The following is a 16,458-nucleotide window of genomic DNA, read 5'->3' on the forward strand; positions in this document are numbered from 1 at the left end:
CTGGACCAGGACAGCTCGGCAATGCTTTAGAGACTTTCTGGATCACGGCCATACCTATTTATCTGTCCACCAGGTACAAGGAGTATGAAGAATGGGTTAGCAAACTCTTTGTAATTATATAGCCTTTAAGCTTTGGCAAGAAGAAATTCTGCTGTGCATCTGCAGAACAGGAAATTTGCTCTTCACCAGTGCTCCTGTGGACTACTGTAATATCTTACTAAAACAAACAACTTCCCCTCACTCACTCGAGACATCAAGTTTGATATCAAATTCAACACAGGAGAAATATGAACAATCTTTGTCGAAATGGGACTGAAAAGAAACACCCTAGATGCACTGACCATGCAAGCAAAGCCAAGCAGAGCTGGGTTCGTGGGAATCAGGGTGCACAAGTGTTTAGTTCAACTCTTCAGCTGTCGTGAGATTAGGGGGATGAACCCCATTGAGTATCGCTGGTCCTGCTCCTGCCCTGGCATCCAGATGTAAGTCAGTAGCTATATGAAAAGAACAAAGCTAAGAAAAGTTTCTCCTTCTCATCTCTGTTCGATTAAACACATTTCCAGAAGCTGATATTCTTGTTTCCTGGGGGTTCACAAGGATATTTCTGCCAACCTGTTTATGTTCCTTCCAAAGCTCTTCCTCCTGAAATGCGTTAGATTGCACTCATTCTTCACACCTCAACTTCCACTCGCCGCCTCCTACACTTCTGAGTTTGTGAACAGGTTTCCCTTATCAACTGATGGAAGATACAACTGCTGGAAACCTGCCTTCAGGCTATCACAGCTGACAACTCTCGAAGTCTAATTTTCATATGAGATTATTTTTCAGCTTCTCATTTAAGGCATTTATTTTCCTATGGTATCTCCTACATCAGAAGATTTCCCTTCTGAGGTGGTTTATTATCAATGACACAGGAAAATCATACGTAACACAAGATTTCCGACAACCACCTGGGAATTCTGACCTGCTCCTCTAGTGACGGCCGTGAAAAAAGTTTCTTAAATGGAAAACTCTGCCAGTCACTGCCGCAGGGCACTTTTTAATAGATACTACCAGGAACAGGATGTTCCCAAGAGATAATAATTTTTCTCCGACACTCAAAAATCATTTCTAAATAAGCAGTGTCACCATGGATGCCAATCACAAATGTGCAGCATAAAGATGTAATTACAAAATGACAGTCGTGTGGACTGCACATACTGAGCCAAATCCGCTCTCGGTATTCATCCCAAGTCGCTGGGCTGTGATTATTCATGGCACATCAGCACCCCAGGCTCCAGGCAGCAATCAGCGCTATTTAGACGCCCAGTAAGACCCTGCCTTTTCCCCAAAGAGTTCACTACCTACACAGGCAAGCAGATGAACAGCAGAAGAGTCAGAATGAAGCCTGTTTTACAAATGAGCAATTTAGATCAGAAATTAAATATTTTCCAAGATGATAAAGGATTTAGGTGGCAAAGGTAGTAACAGGCCTTGTAGGACACCAAAGTTAAAGAATACGACCCTTAATGAATTTACTGGAGAGTGGTTTTAAGCACCTGGCTATTTAAAGTCACACAACAGGGTACTGCGCAGAAAGCACAACTCATCACTACAGTCTGGAGAATGAAGGAAAGCCACTTCGCAGCCAGGTAAGGTCCTGTATCAGGCCTGGTACTTTCACTGGTAACCAGAATAACTACAGAGTGCACCATGCCAAGCGGTATGGAAATAACACAGTCCAAACATCACAGTCATTCCCACAGTCTAGACAGTCTCCTCTCGCAGGACATGCAAGCAAGTCTGATCACCAGTTCCAGACTTGGAAAACTATGTCATGAGATCTTCATTATGAAAGATCCAGTAGAATATCAAAAGATGCCTTATCACAATGCAACGGACACAGAGCCAAAACAAACAGAAAGCATGTAAAAGCAATTTTTTTCCTGACAAAGCAAAAACTGAATTAAAGCTGATGAGATTGGAGTAGGGAGGGAAAGAAAGGAAGAATCACAGTTGCTAGCTCAAGCTATGTGAATCTATACCAAGCTGCGTAAGTTGAGTATAGGAAGACATTATATCCTTACTATGTTTTAGTATTTCTTTTAAATCTTGAACAGAAGCTGCAGAGAGGGTGATTATGCTCTGCCAAAAGAAAAAAACAACAAAGCAAATGGGGCTTAATGGCACAAAGAATATTCACAAGTTTAAATCTTGCACAGATGAGCTGCGACTAGTTTTCATATCTACCTGCAAAGTGCTCTGTGGTTGGAAACGGCCCAACAGTTTTTGCCATTTTCTGCCATCTCTCTTTCATTGACTTCCAACAGACTATCTTCTGTATACATATGTTTGGTCTTTGCCCAAAGGGAACTGGACAAGACAACAGTACCTCATCATGCTATCTCAGTGCCGCAGAGCTTCTGTTATAGATCTGGGCTCCATTGTGCTAGAAGTTGAACAATACTTGTTGCAGTAAAGAGTTTTTCTGTAACACAAGGCAATCTAAAGCACTGCTTGAGCTGACTCGTTCCAAGGGTCAGCACTGACTTCACGGTACAAGCTCCAAGAGCACTGCATTCATTTCAATAAATGGGCATTTAATGGAAGCAGCATAACTGAGCAATACTCTTGGTACATAAATTTTGTCCTTCCTTATACAGAAACTTTCTCTCCCTCCCGATAACCTTTATCTGTCCCATTCGGAGAAAAAAGGTCATTCTTCTGGACCCAGACAAAAAAAAACTTGGTTTGTGCAGGGACTAGAGCCACATATCACAAAAAATAAAAATCACTAGAGCGGTATTTAAGTTCACCTTTGGACGACAACAGCAATGAAGAAATTAAAGACCGTACTCCCTGTCCAGCAGTGAAAATGCTCACCTACCCTGATTGGCTTGATTAGACTGAGGCGAATTTGGGGAATCAGTATTTCTGCACCATCTCGTCCTCTTTGCCCAGCTTTAGCTACACTTTACAAGAGAAATCAGTAATGAGCCCAAATCACCACAAGAGTGACTAATGCACCCCACAGAACCCCTGGAAGAGGCGATACAAATATGGAAACAACAGGAAAAGGCTGGAATTGTTGCAATGGATATTGTGACCAGATTTGAATCAACCGACTCAAACCAGTAAGACGAGGTTTTATTTAGTCTTACAAGTGAGTCTACAAGATTTTAGAACAAAACCTGAAAATACTAGAAAAGAGGTTTATTTTTAAAAAATAAGTATGAACATAGCCTTAAGATAAATTAATGGATTTTTCTCTGTTTCCAGAACTAACACTGCAAACAGACCTTTTAGATGGAAGTTACAGTTGCTGATATTACAAATTCTACACTAACAGTTTAACTAGTGGCCACAAAAAAACCTCCCAGAAATCTAGTGATTTCTTTTACTTGTAATATGCTAATTTCCCCAGCTACTTCAAGAAAAAGGTTGCAACACCAAGTATATCACAGCAGTTTCACTACTATTAATCTGTATAAATTTACCTTCCTAGTTTGCAAATATTCAAATTGCTGGCCCAGTGCATACATTCACCTTTCCTCTTCAGAGCCTCAGATGTTGTGACTAATTCTGTCCTAGCCAAGATCCCTTTCTTGCATTAGATAAAAAAAGACCATAAATGTTCTGCCTCTTCAGCCTGCAGACTGGTGGCTCTATTCAGGTCATCCTTGCAAAAATATTAATCCAGCGAGCGTGTGGCTTCCTCAAGTCTACTCTTGCCATTGCCTGGAGGAGCTCAGGATTGCAGAGCTTAACCTTTGATATGAAAATGGCTGCAATTCACTATTATTAGTGCATGGGAGCATCACTCCTATTAGGCGGTGAGGTATTGCCTAGAGCGGGATACATCTGTTTCTAGTCATAAAAGCGGGATTTGCTTCATGCTGAAGCCAACTGCCACTCTGATATTACATACACCCATAGATGTTATGAGACTGCATGTGCCCTTTCTGTACTTCAACATCCCCTGCTTTTGTTATCTAATGTATAAATGGCAATTTCTACTTGAGGGCAATTTAGTTGATATGACATACTTTCTACAGATTGCCTCTGTTTTACTTTCAGACCTTATATAAATGCATTTTTCTGCATTTTTTTTTCTGCATTCAGTGATTCTTATGTAATTCTATTTGACTCCTTTTTATGTTGACTAAATACTTGCAGAAACTGTTGAAGAGACAGACCACTTCGGTGAGTTCCAGCTGAGGGGCAAAACTTATTTCTGCTCCTTCGGATATAGCAACGGTCTTTACAGCGCCGGTGCCTACGACAACATCCTCGGCCAGCAGAGCAAGAAAACACCAAACCCAAGGACGGAGTATCGCTGCCTTTGCAATGGCAAGTACCAAGAGCCCCTTCAAAGTGCTGTGTGTTTTCAAACACTGCGCCTAACACCTTCCAGCTCCACAAAACCTAAACCCCAGTGAAGCCAGGAAGGTCTGCACTTCCAGCGTTGCCGCACATTCGTTTTCCACCCGGGCTGTGGAGGTGGGTGTTCTTTCCAATGGCTGCAGCTCCCTCTCCTGGTGGAAAGCCAGAGCCAGGGAAGCCACCAGCCGGGGCAGCGTCCAGCACCTTCCCAGACGCCCTCACCCAATTTCTGTTACGCTTTCAACAACAATGGAATGAAAGTAAATTGATTTTAGCAGTTTATTGTGGAATTTGGTGAATAAACCGGACTCTGAAATTAAGTAACCAGGAAAGAGTAACACAGGCTTTGAGAGGCAGACGATGCCGAGCAGAAGCGATCGGGCTTGTGGTACTTCTGTTTCAGGAAGAGTGAGCAATCAGGTTTATTTTTTTCATTAGAAAATGACTGTTGAAAGGTCATCATTTTAAGTCATAAAGAATCTCTAGATTCATAAAAGCCTAAAACTGCAAAACCTGAAAATACCTACATATTTGCAAATTTGAAGCAACAAAAAATACTCAGGACACAAGGTTTGATTTTAAAACGACTGAAGACGAAACTGCAAAGTTGTGAATGAGGACATTTGGCCTAATGAAGTATGAACAATTAGTGAGGTCCAGGAGCATTAAACTAGGCTTGTAAGGAATTTCAATAATCGTTATTGATGCTAACCACTACTAATGTCAATGAGTTTCTGTGAGGGCTGTATGATTAAGTTGCTAAGAAAAAGGAGCTAGAGAGCATGGCTAGCTGCGTATAAATACAGAGCTTCACAGAAAAGACAGCGCAAGGGTCAGATTGCTTCTTTCCGGTTTACGATATTTAACAGTCAGCGACACATTTTAAAACAGTGACTTTGCCCGTCTCTCTCTGCTACTTTCTAATTAAAGCACAGACAGATGTTTGCATAGACGTAAGGACCCAGAAGTTGGAAAAGACAATTTAGCCTTTTGTATCTCATCTTTAACACTTCATTTATTACTAAATATCATCTATTTTTGAATGACCCGGGTGCTTCTGCAACAACAGCCTTCCCAGCTGCTGGAGGCGATTGCAGAGATTCATCACACGGGTGACAGAAAGCACCTCTGTGCTAGTGGCAATACATTGTGCTGCCATCTGTAAGACCCCAGCTCAAGAGCAACCTCAGGATTCCCCCTCCTCTGTAAAAACAAGGTACGTAGTGCAGATGTTAGGAGCTGGGCTTCTCAACATGCTGACCGTGCTCCTTTTCAGAAAGCTCCCTGCTAGCTGATTGATGGGACAGCATTAATATCAGCTGTGGTGCTGACCATAGGAGCCAGGATGGTGGCCCGAGACTGAGTGCCCTGGCAGTGCTGAGAGCCAGGAGAGGTAAATGCAGCTCCTGGGGAGATGTGCGGAAAAACCACAATTTCTTACAATCATGGGCTGCTCCTGTAACTGTGCATTTTCAGCTTCCTACAAAAAAAGATGGAGATTTGGCTTTCTATTTTCAACTTAATTTCACTCAGCTCAACAAAGCATCGTCAAGCCGGGGTCTGATCTCCTCCCTCTTTTCAACCAAAAACCAGCACCCACGTTAAAAGTCTAAATTTGAGCAAAAAAGCCAACAACTGAAATTACATACAAAACACCCTGGAGTTTGGAAAAGCAGAGAATATGGTCAGACTTTCTACTGATTTTGATGCGATTTCAATCAAGACCTTTTCTGCACTTCAACACATCTGTCTCCATGTGAATGCTCCAGTTTGCCAGTGCGTGATGAGGAGAAAAGGCAGAGATCTTTTCAAAGGTGATTACTTCAGAAGTTCGGTTTCAATCTGGGAAAAAGACCGGTTTGCACTTCCCATGGTTTTCTAAGAGGCTGTTACATGCATCTAAACACATTACATTTAAGAAAGTTGTAACAGGCAGAAGTGACTCAGTTCCTTGTAATAATGGGATATCTTACTGACACTGCGATTTTTTTCTGCCTTTCCTTTTTACTTCTTCCACTCTTTATTTAAAAACTTGCAGTCGCTACTGTTTTACAGCAAAAACTGTTTGTAAAGCAAGAATTGTGCTGATCGCATCAAAACTCATTAATATAACTTGTTTTTCCATTATTAGCACCATCTGAGCCTGTTGAAAGCCTTAACCAGGGCTTTAATTTTTCCACAGAGAGCTTTAAATTAATTAGTGGTTTACATGCTAACAAAGAATCTGATACATTCATAAATCAATCTAATGCAGAAGGATTACCAGAGGGTGGAAACCTATTCAGTGGGGACCTCACATTCACTTAACATGGTGGGTTTTTAACAAAAGGGTGCAGGTGTGGAATAGACGGGTACCGGGAAGAGCCCATGATAATCACTTTGCATCACTTAAAGACGCAGCAGGACACATGGTAAAACAGAGCCTAGGGCCCACCCTAAGTGAAACCCATGTAGATATAAAAGGCAGCATCATCCCACTTTAACCTTCACAGCTAAATTGCCAGAGTGGTACAATTTCTTTTGTGTAGGTTACAGGCCACTGAACTAATGGAAAATAGAGTAGAATTAAAGGACTCGGATGCAGAAGTACAAACTAACAAAACTGTGTAACATATATGTAAATAAAGGTATTGAGTAAATAAAAAAATTAACATTTTTCTGGGTAATGATTAAACGAATCAAAGTCATTAAAACATGACCCAATTGTGTATACTTTTGGTTCATTTTAGGTTCTTAACCTAGTTTCTGCTAACACAGTACTTAAGCTACCACGAGAACTCTGCTATGTAACTGTGGCAGCATTTTTCTCCTATTATTCCTAACCTGGCACTGTTTACTGTTAAGAAAATTTCACAAAAATGAACACTTCAACTGGTCTTGTTCTGTGTCCTAAAGGTCCAAAGTCACAGAATGAAAGTTTAAAAAAAAAAAAAAAAAAAAAAAGACCGGTGACTAAAGCAGTTTTCAGTCTTTACTATGTTTTGAAATAAACTTGTGATCTATTTTGAAAGCTGCTCATTTTAATAATGGAATCTGTCACCACAGACACCTGCACAGTCTCCATCAAATGCTGTAAGAACTGTACACATATGAAGTGATAATCTTTTCCTTTATAAAAAAAGTAAAATGTCCTCGATGAGTCAGAAGAAACATGACTAAGAAAACTGCGAACATGCACATTAAGAAATTAAAGGCCATAAGCGACAGGAAGAGCCACCTGCCAATCTAGGCTCAGTGCTGCTGAAACTTTCAGCAGATGGATTGGCAGTAAGTAATTGTGCATTTTGATAATGAATAATCAATATTTACTGATGGTGGTTCATAAAATAAAGAAACCTGAACAATGGTCAGGGATTCACAGTCTGAATTTTTTCAGTTCTCCCAATTCAAGTAATTTATAAATACATGCTCACTCAATCCTGTATTAGGTACCAGATTTTCCATACAACTATATGGAAAAAACATAGCACAGGTTATCTGCATATTTTTGGTGATAAGCATTTATCTTGAAATGAAGTATCTTCATTTAATCTTCTATAGTACTTTCCAGTAATTAGCTACTTCCAATAATAAATCGGTCATGAAAAAATGTAACTCTGGGAGATACTAAAACCCACATTTCTTACAGGGAGTGCTGTGAGGCAGACACACTGGTATCGCATACAGAACATACTGCCTGATCTTCAACCTCAGCTGAAGTCTCCTCAGAAAAACGTCTCCCCATAAACACGCATTTCACCAGCACTCATCATGTGTTATTTATACAGAGGTACAAACCCATTTTTTGAGCAAAGACACCACAATGTAAGTAGTTCCTACAGCACACGCTTGGCATTTATTTGCCGTTACTGCTTTTACGTATGTGTCCACCTCGCTGCAGCGGTTCCTGTGATACTGGGCGAACCTGAGCACCAGGAGCCTTTCCCTCCCGTCGCTTCCAGGGACCACAAGCAAAAAGGCAGCAGCTGGTTGCAGGTTACAGCAAATGCTAACTGATGACCCACCACGCAGGGAAGCAAATCCTACATAGCATATTCTCCCCTTGATTTGTGCTGGGAAGGCAATAGGGAAGAGCATCAACAGCCTTCCCCCATTGTGTTCAAATAGGTGCCAAATGGGAAGCAGGGAGGACAGGGCAGACCCACCGCACCACGCGTCCCTCCGGCACACCGGTGGCAGGGCAGCACACACAGGGACAGGGCACACGCTCCCAGCTGCCCTAAAAACGAGTGTGGGTTGACGTAACGTGGTCACCTCTTACCCTACCTGTGACTGCAAAACCCAAATAGAATTTATTTTTTTAAAAGAAGCAAGAAACCCTAGTGGGTATTAAACGAGGTGCCATCCCGCAAAAGGCTTGCGTGATGCTTTGCACAGTCCCCGGGACGCGGGGGAGCGGTGCGGCAGCACGACTCCTCGTGCTCTCCCCGCTTCACGCCTGGTATGAGAAACGCTCTCCATGAGACTGAGCGAGGCATTGAAGGTGGCATTAGAGGTGGCATGTGCTGTCACCTGTGCTCTTCCCAAATGGAGGAGCTGGTTCACTGAAAACCTTTGTGCCAATCTAGCTAGCACAACAAACAAAAAAAGAAAATGGGAATAAGTAAAGGCGATTAGCTAATTAGTGATTAAATAAAGCTGTGGCCTGCCACGGGCGGGGGGTGCCATCCCTTTTATCCCGAGTGGCAGCCGGTGACAGCACAGCAAAACCCCTTGGGCGCCCTGTGGCTGGCTGGTACTGCTGCCCGGCATCCTCGCCGCCAGCCCCCGAGGACTCCGGGCTGTCTGCGGGGGGACGTCCATCACACCAAAAAGGGCAGCACATGGGATTCAGTACCCTGCGGGCACACTGCTGGCTGCCAGCACTTCTCCAGAGGAAGCCTCGTCGTTTGCCAAAGGCTCGCTTGCTCAGAATCCCTCGCCGAAATTTCACTGTGAATCTTTGTAAAGTATTTGCTGCAAAACCAGTGTGTGTGCTGCAAGCTCCTTGCCACGTGCCCCGAGAAAGCAGCCTACCAAAGTTACTCTATCCCTGGCCTCCCCCGTGTTCAAATACTCCATCTCCTGGGCCCTTACTGCTCCCATACCCCTCACGGCCAAGCAAGTTCATTAATGTTAATTAATGACTGCTGTGTTTTGTATTAAAATCACCAGTTCTAAGCTCTGAGACACAAAGAGGTTTCCAATACGTCAACAGCTTCAAAGCAATTGTCTCTACAGGCGCACTCGTCCTCCATCCTCGGCCGTAGTTGCAGGGTAATTGTGGAAATTACCCCTCAGGGAAGAAGGGAAAAACTACCTAGCGTTTACCTTGGGGGAAGATTGTGCCCCGGAGAGCTACCTATCAACTCCTAATGGGTTACAGCACTCGGCCTCTCAACAAGTCATATAAAATTACCCTCTGGTTAGCAAGACTACATGATTAATTCCACAAACCCTTAGTAGAAGGCGCAAGAAGAGTTGACTCTCACGAGATGAAGCTACAAGGTGGGTGCATATACAAAAGCCTTACCAGCTCTAGAAGGTTAATCAACATTGCTCATTTCATAAAGTCTTGAATTATTCCACTAAGTATATTTAACACTCCATATATTATATTATTTCTCTGCCTCCAAGGGAAAGCTAGTTTAAAAAAATTAAAGGAAATATTTCAAATAGAGCAAACGGCTCTTCCCAGATTTTGAAAACTGTTTACACTGAAAACTAAAATGCAATTGCAAATCCAATGCCTGATCTTTGCCATTCTTCCTCAGGCAAAATTCCTCCTGGAGGCAGCAGGAGTTTTATCTCACTCACTGGCTCGTGGATTACGGCTTAACTTGATAAAGTTTGTTTCTCAGTTCCTCCAGGACTTCTGCCCCAATGCACACAGTGGTCAGTCTTTCCAACTGCTTAAACCCCATCTCAGTCTTCTTGGGGCCAACCCAGCCACGCTCCAGACCCAAGGGCAGGCGCATCGGGAGCGGTGTTGGGATGGGAGAGGGCAGCAGCTCTCACGGCCGAGCTGGGCGTGCAGCAGAGACTCGGGGCAAATCAGGAATATTTGTCTGAGCAAACCCTACTTGTCTCCTTCTCTACAAGGCATTCAGAGCCCAGATGCCCCTGCTCCAGCACAGCCCCCCACAGGGCATCCCCAGCTCTGCTGGAGCCACGTGTAGCCATGGTAGAGAGCAACAGATTCAGAGCTGGTTTCTCCTACCTGTCACTTAGGTCCCTTCAAATCTCACTTCATTGTATTCATCACTAATAATGATTTATAAAATGCACTCAGTGGAGGCAGGTGGGATTTTAAGGACCCTGAGTCACACGGCTAATGGAGCGTCTGCTCCCCAGAGACCCTCTACAGCTTCTCCCCGCTAAGCTGAACAAATTTTGGACCAAATTCTTTCACAGCCAACTGTGCAATTCACTCAAATCAGCAGCAGTTTCATGAGTATGTTCAAGGGGAATGATTTGGGTTTTAAGGTTTTTGAATGGGTCTGCTTTATCCCATGGAAGCCTAAGACAATTTATCTGAAGACAGGGACAAACAAACTCCTTAACAGATGGGAAGAGTTCCTTAGATATTAAGTAATTAAGCACACTCAGCATATGTCGGCTCCTAAAGAAAATTGTTTTGAAGAGATAAGGCACTCTAAAAAATTGCGATTTGCAGTTAACCAAAAATCTGCCATTTCAACTTTTGCTCACAAGCCTAATCTCATAAATTGCTACATGAAAAATGAAGATATAAGGAGCATTACAAGATTTACAAAATTATCAGATTGATTTCTTTTAAGCTTCCATGCTTGTATTCTTCCATTTTTCTGCAGTTCCGTAAGATTTAACAGGCAAGAAAATCTACTCCATTTTGATCTGAAATTGCCTTTCCATGCTTGCCTTGCTTCTAATTCCAGTAAGCATCAGCAGCAGGGAAAAGGAAACAGCTTTTCTCTACTGCAGCTCTTCCAAGGAAGCCAAAATAGAGCCTTGAGTTTCCTCAGATTTATGAACACATCGTCGGCAACCCGTAATTATGCCCAAGACGGCCTTAATGCTGTGGTGACCGCCTTCAGCAAGACAAAACGCACCTAAGGCCTGAAGTAGTAAGACAAGAATCACAAAGCAGCGAGTTGCCGCAGCTTACCATTGCTCCTTCACTCTTACTTTGTGCAACTTCTCGCTGCAGCCGAGCCACAGACAGCTTCTCCCTACGGAAAGAAAAGCGTGTGAATAGCAGTTCATTTTTCACTGGCAGAAAGAACGCACCGCTTCCCCATCGGGGTGGCATTCCTGCACATCGCTCGGGTAACCCTCCTGGCAGACCCTGCTCTCCTCGCCATGTTTCTCTGCAATATTTAGCGGCTGCATTATTGTTTCACCTTGTGGCAGTTTGACAGAACTGTCAATAAATCAACTGAATTCAATATCATTTGCTCCATTCAAACAACAAAGTAGCTCATCACGCTGGCGATATGGAAACAGACGGTGCAAATCAGATTGTGTTATTTATTTTCCTATGGCCTTGCACATCAGCTTTATTCCTCACTACATTAACACAAGCCAGAAGGCTGTTAGATCATCAATAAATATATGCATAGAAATGAAATTTAAAAAATCTATTCTATTCCTAAACATACTGTGCTGCATTTTGCAACTACTGAATTATCGGATTTTTTTTTTTATTAGCCTTTTTTAATATAAGATCCTTACCCAAATGTTTGGCTCAACTCAAGCAACAATTAGTTTGCTTAATTAAGGATTTGGCGATCACAACACACTTTCACCTGGAAAGTTGTAAGAAAGGAATGAAAGTAGGGTTTTAGTATATGTAGAAAAGAAAAAGAGATTTTCACAGTGTATGAACTGGGAGAACATAGCACATACCAACTACGTGAACTGCAAAACCTAGACAGTGGAAGGTGGTGCAGGAACCAACCACTGCAGGAGGCATATGGGAAGCGAGGAATTTGCTGTGGAAGCCTAGCAAAGCAGAAAATACTTTATGGAACAAGTAGGACTAAAGCAACCTACTGTAATTTAAAAAGGTTTTAAGAAAAACAAAGACATTTTTTCAAGTAGGCTATTTTTAAGGAAGACTATCTATTTTTGAAATAAAAGCACCCTCCAGAAACGTCAAAGGAATTTATAAGCACATGAAGAATTTATCAGTACACAACAAAACATAAATTTGCAGATGAATAAATTATTTACAAAAGATGATCAGCTTTGAAAACTTCCAACAAAAGGATTTTTGAACCACAATATATCCATTATCAAGTTTGAAATTTTCCATTTACTCATGTTTTGCCCAGAAATTCTACTTGGTCTAATCAGAAAGAAAGACCTGAACCATCCTGGTGCAGCATCCTGGTACCTACCCAGGATTTTTAAAATCTTTGCCCCAGCGACTACTCAGTACGATGTAAATGTAAGAGCACAGCTATGCGGTTTGAGGGCCAGCAGGACCAGCCTCGCGCCACTCGCAAAGGGCTCCAGCCACGCTGCGCAGCTTTCCTGGGACGTTTTGAGTTCAGGAAAGAAAACCTTCCCGCTGTGTACCGCAGTGAGATACAAAGTCTTGAAAATGCAGAGACACATCTCCCAGCATTCTCGCCGCAGAGAAGAGCAGGGGCTGGAAACTCCCGTCCCCCCAAAAACCTGTAAAAGGTGCCCAGCCGGGGCTGAGGCAGGACCTGGTGGCCCATGGTCTCCCTGGGCTCCATAACTGCTCCCGTCATTGACTGGGTCACTCTCATCCATCATGAAAAGCTAAACACTCTACAATTTTTTATTCCTGATCTTGCAAAAAAAGTAGCCTTTAAACCATTTCTCAGGAACCATTTCTGCTGAGGAAGGAAGATCTGCGTGTGCCTGCCTAATTACTGCAGGAATGACAGCACTCGTGTCACTCAGCCATAGCTGGACGTATCCTTGGGTGCCTAAACCAGTCCTCCCTCTCCATTTCAGTAGAAGACGTGGTATTTAAGTTAAGTCTCCCTAACAGTTACGTTCCCCCACAACACTCCCTGCGCAGCCGGCTGGTGGCACCCTGCAAGCACGGTTATCAGATTAATACCCGGCATTGCTAATATTGTGATTTGTAAACATATACAATGTTGAAACTACTGAATATTGGCAAAACCTAAAGATGATATAGCCACAGCCCGGTGGATGTTGCATTTGTGTTACTCCAGCATGATATCAAGATTCTCTTTTGCACATGTGAAAAAATTACTGAAAGTTGAGAAGCGGCATTAGTACAGCATTGATAGCCTTAACGCAAGTATCCTAAAACCAGCTTCTAAAGACACATACCACCCTCCCTCTTCCTTGCTCGGATACTATCACAGGCAAATTAAAAATAGCCTGCTGCATTTTTGCACCACTTCAGTGCCCTAATATGTTTTAGTGGAAAAAGCGAGTGTACCCTTTGAGGGGGTTTTGACTTTTTAATTGCAAAACAAATGCCTAGAGATATTTTATGAGAAAAGATACAGCAGGAAAAAATAAACAAAACCCCCACAAACCACTCCTCCGTACACTTCCTGCTAGTGGTCTGGAGAGATTTATTTAGTTATTCCTCCTACATGAGGAGTACTCCTACTTTCCTCTCTTTGTGTTACCTCCAACATGGAATCAGTTCCACATTTCTCGACTCCTGCAATTTTATCAGAGTAAATTCCATTTGAGCTCCATCTGCAAAGAGGGCTCCTCCTAACGACGCCAGGTCTTCCCTCTCTGGGTGAGGATCCTGGCTGAGGTTCAGAAAGGGCTTCCTTAGCAATCTTCCCAGTGAAGGAGAGCAAAGACTGGCATTCTCATACTGGGTTTATAACATTGCTGCTATTAGGAACAGAACCACTTTTCAATAGCAGAAAATTATAAAGAAACCCGACTACCATGTAGAAGAAAAAATCTGCAATAGCGGATACAGAAGAGCCATCTGTTCCAACCGTGTCTAAAAATAAGGCAACTTTGAGGCAAGCAAACCCTGTGCTCCCACTTCAAATAGGTCCCAGCGTGTCTTCTCCCTCCTGCCTGCGCTCCCCAGGTGAAGGAGCTGTGCGCTCGCAGCCAGACCTCCGCAGACGGTCACCTTCATCTAGGCAGGACGCACGGCAGAGGCTGAGCGTGCCTGTGGACCACAGTCATCCCTGAGATCATTCCAGGGAGCTTCATTTCTGATGCGCTTGGCCCATCGCCTGCAGTGAGCCATTTCCCACTACCTCTATACAAACATATGCTGGTATAATGGGTGAGAGAAGCGGTCAGAATCCTGTTATGAGCCGACAGCATTTAACACCAATTTGCAGTGTTAGAAGTTTTGATGTAAGATACATGACAAGAGAGAGCAAGGACCTTCACGTCTAAGCCTGATCAAATAAACCCGTTGGTTACTACCCACATCTCAGGCAGTTTTGATTAAGACAGCACCTTCAGTGACTATCCTCAGCTCCCATTTTTTAACATGGTGTTACAATTGAATAAGCATTTTACTATGACTGAGCTGCAAAAAATAATAAGCTTTTAGCTGCTTTAGCCTTTCAGATGTTTCAAATGCAAAGAACATTTGACACGCAGCTTCAAAGTTAATCTTGTTTTTTTAATCTCTGCTTTTAAATAGGAAAAATCAGTAGCATTACTTTGTTGCTATACGGTTTTATTTATTTTTAATCAACCATGTTTCATCCCTATAGCATGATTAATTAACAAAGTTAATTAGCAACTACAGCCAACCTGCAAGAAAACAAAATCTTCTCTGAGGATTTAAAAAATTAAAACATGTTCATTGAGAAGTTCTCATGTTCGCTTTTGAAACACCACCAAATGATAAAAGGTTTACAAAAACGCTCTTTGAAAGCACAGTTTATGCTCTTAAGTTTGAATATTTGCATTGTAAGTGGCAAAATTCCCAGCCAAGGACTTTGCAAAGAGATAATTAAAGGAACCAAACAAGGATTCAATTATATCCTTTCCAGATGGAACCAAGCACACAAGTAGTCACTGTGCGGATGGAAGAAAGATACATTTCAAGTCTCAATATCGCTAGGAGATATTGCAGTAGCTTGTTCTAAAAAACAACAGTTTGAGGAAAGCCCATTTAGTCCAAGAAAAACATAAATGTGCTAAATAATCCTGCAAATTCTGAACTCTCCTTAAACTCAAATTTCTCCTTCAACCTCCCTTCCCATCAGTTTGACTCATTCAACTACCAGACAAAAAAACCTGTATCATATGACAGTGACAGCTAACATACACAGCTCAGGAATTCACTACAAAACTCTGCTACTTGAACTTCTCCCAATCCATGGGGATAAAGGTAGGTAAGTCAATGCAATCACAAGTCCCCACCTATCGCATAATTTTGAACAAATGCTGATACTGTTCCTGATCTGGTAACAGACACCCTCAGATCAAACACCACAATAAAATCTACACTGGATGCGTGAAAGACTCCCTTTTTCTTAGTTCTCCTTCTTCATATTGCTATTTTACACCGATACAACAAAACCAAAAACTCTAGCAGTAAACTTCAGCTTCACAAAATTTGGAGTAAGATTTTCATTTTTATTTTGAAACTTCAGACTCAGAAGGTCTCAGATACAGGGCTTTGCTTCTCCATCTAACACAGAAAGGTATTACTCAAAATAGCTTCTGGACAAAGTTCTGAAATAAAGATTCCCTTAAAATGTGCTGAATTATATCCATTTGCCAAGATCTCAGCCATACAGAATCAGGATACATTTTCAGTGGTAAATAATAATTTTACAGTTTTAATGAAGGAAAATAATTTTCTAGTTTTAATGAAGAACACAATCAAAACTCAAAAAGAATGGAAAATGTCTTAGTAACATCATCTGAAACTTAACTTAATGCTTCAGTGAACCTTAATCCCCATGATCCACTGGGAAGACAAGAGCTCTATCAAACCCTGACATTGTCCTTTCCTGTCTTGATCACACACAGCAGCCCCACAACCTGCCAGCGTGCATTGACAGGTCTTGCATTTTCAACACTGACACACAAAGGATTTCAAACTTTTCCTTTTTCCTCAGTAAATTATTACTTTCCTACACAAGGAATGAACGTGGACAAAATTTAATAGGTATGACA

The 16,458-nt window shown here is 42.2% G+C and overlaps 1 protein-coding gene across 8 annotated transcripts in view; it reads right to left on the minus strand.

Annotated features, from left to right (window-relative positions):
- NCKAP5 (NCK associated protein 5) overlaps positions 1 to 16,458 on the minus strand; it is a 394,562-nt gene that overhangs the window by 211,267 nt on the left and 166,837 nt on the right. For 7 of the 8 annotated variants that reach the window (XM_075028890.1, XM_075028892.1, XM_075028891.1 and 4 more), the window contains one exon: positions 11,489 to 11,552. The exons of the other annotated variant lie outside the window; for it this stretch is intronic. In XM_075028890.1, the coding sequence (XP_074884991.1) occupies positions 11,489 to 11,552 (64 nt within the window). The remainder of the gene's footprint in view (positions 1 to 11,488; positions 11,553 to 16,458) is intronic. 8 annotated transcript variants of the gene reach the window in all.

Source organism: Buteo buteo, chromosome 5 (genome assembly GCF_964188355.1).
Source record: "Buteo buteo chromosome 5, bButBut1.hap1.1, whole genome shotgun sequence".
In the NCBI taxonomy this organism is placed as follows: Eukaryota; Metazoa; Chordata; class Aves; order Accipitriformes; family Accipitridae; genus Buteo; species Buteo buteo.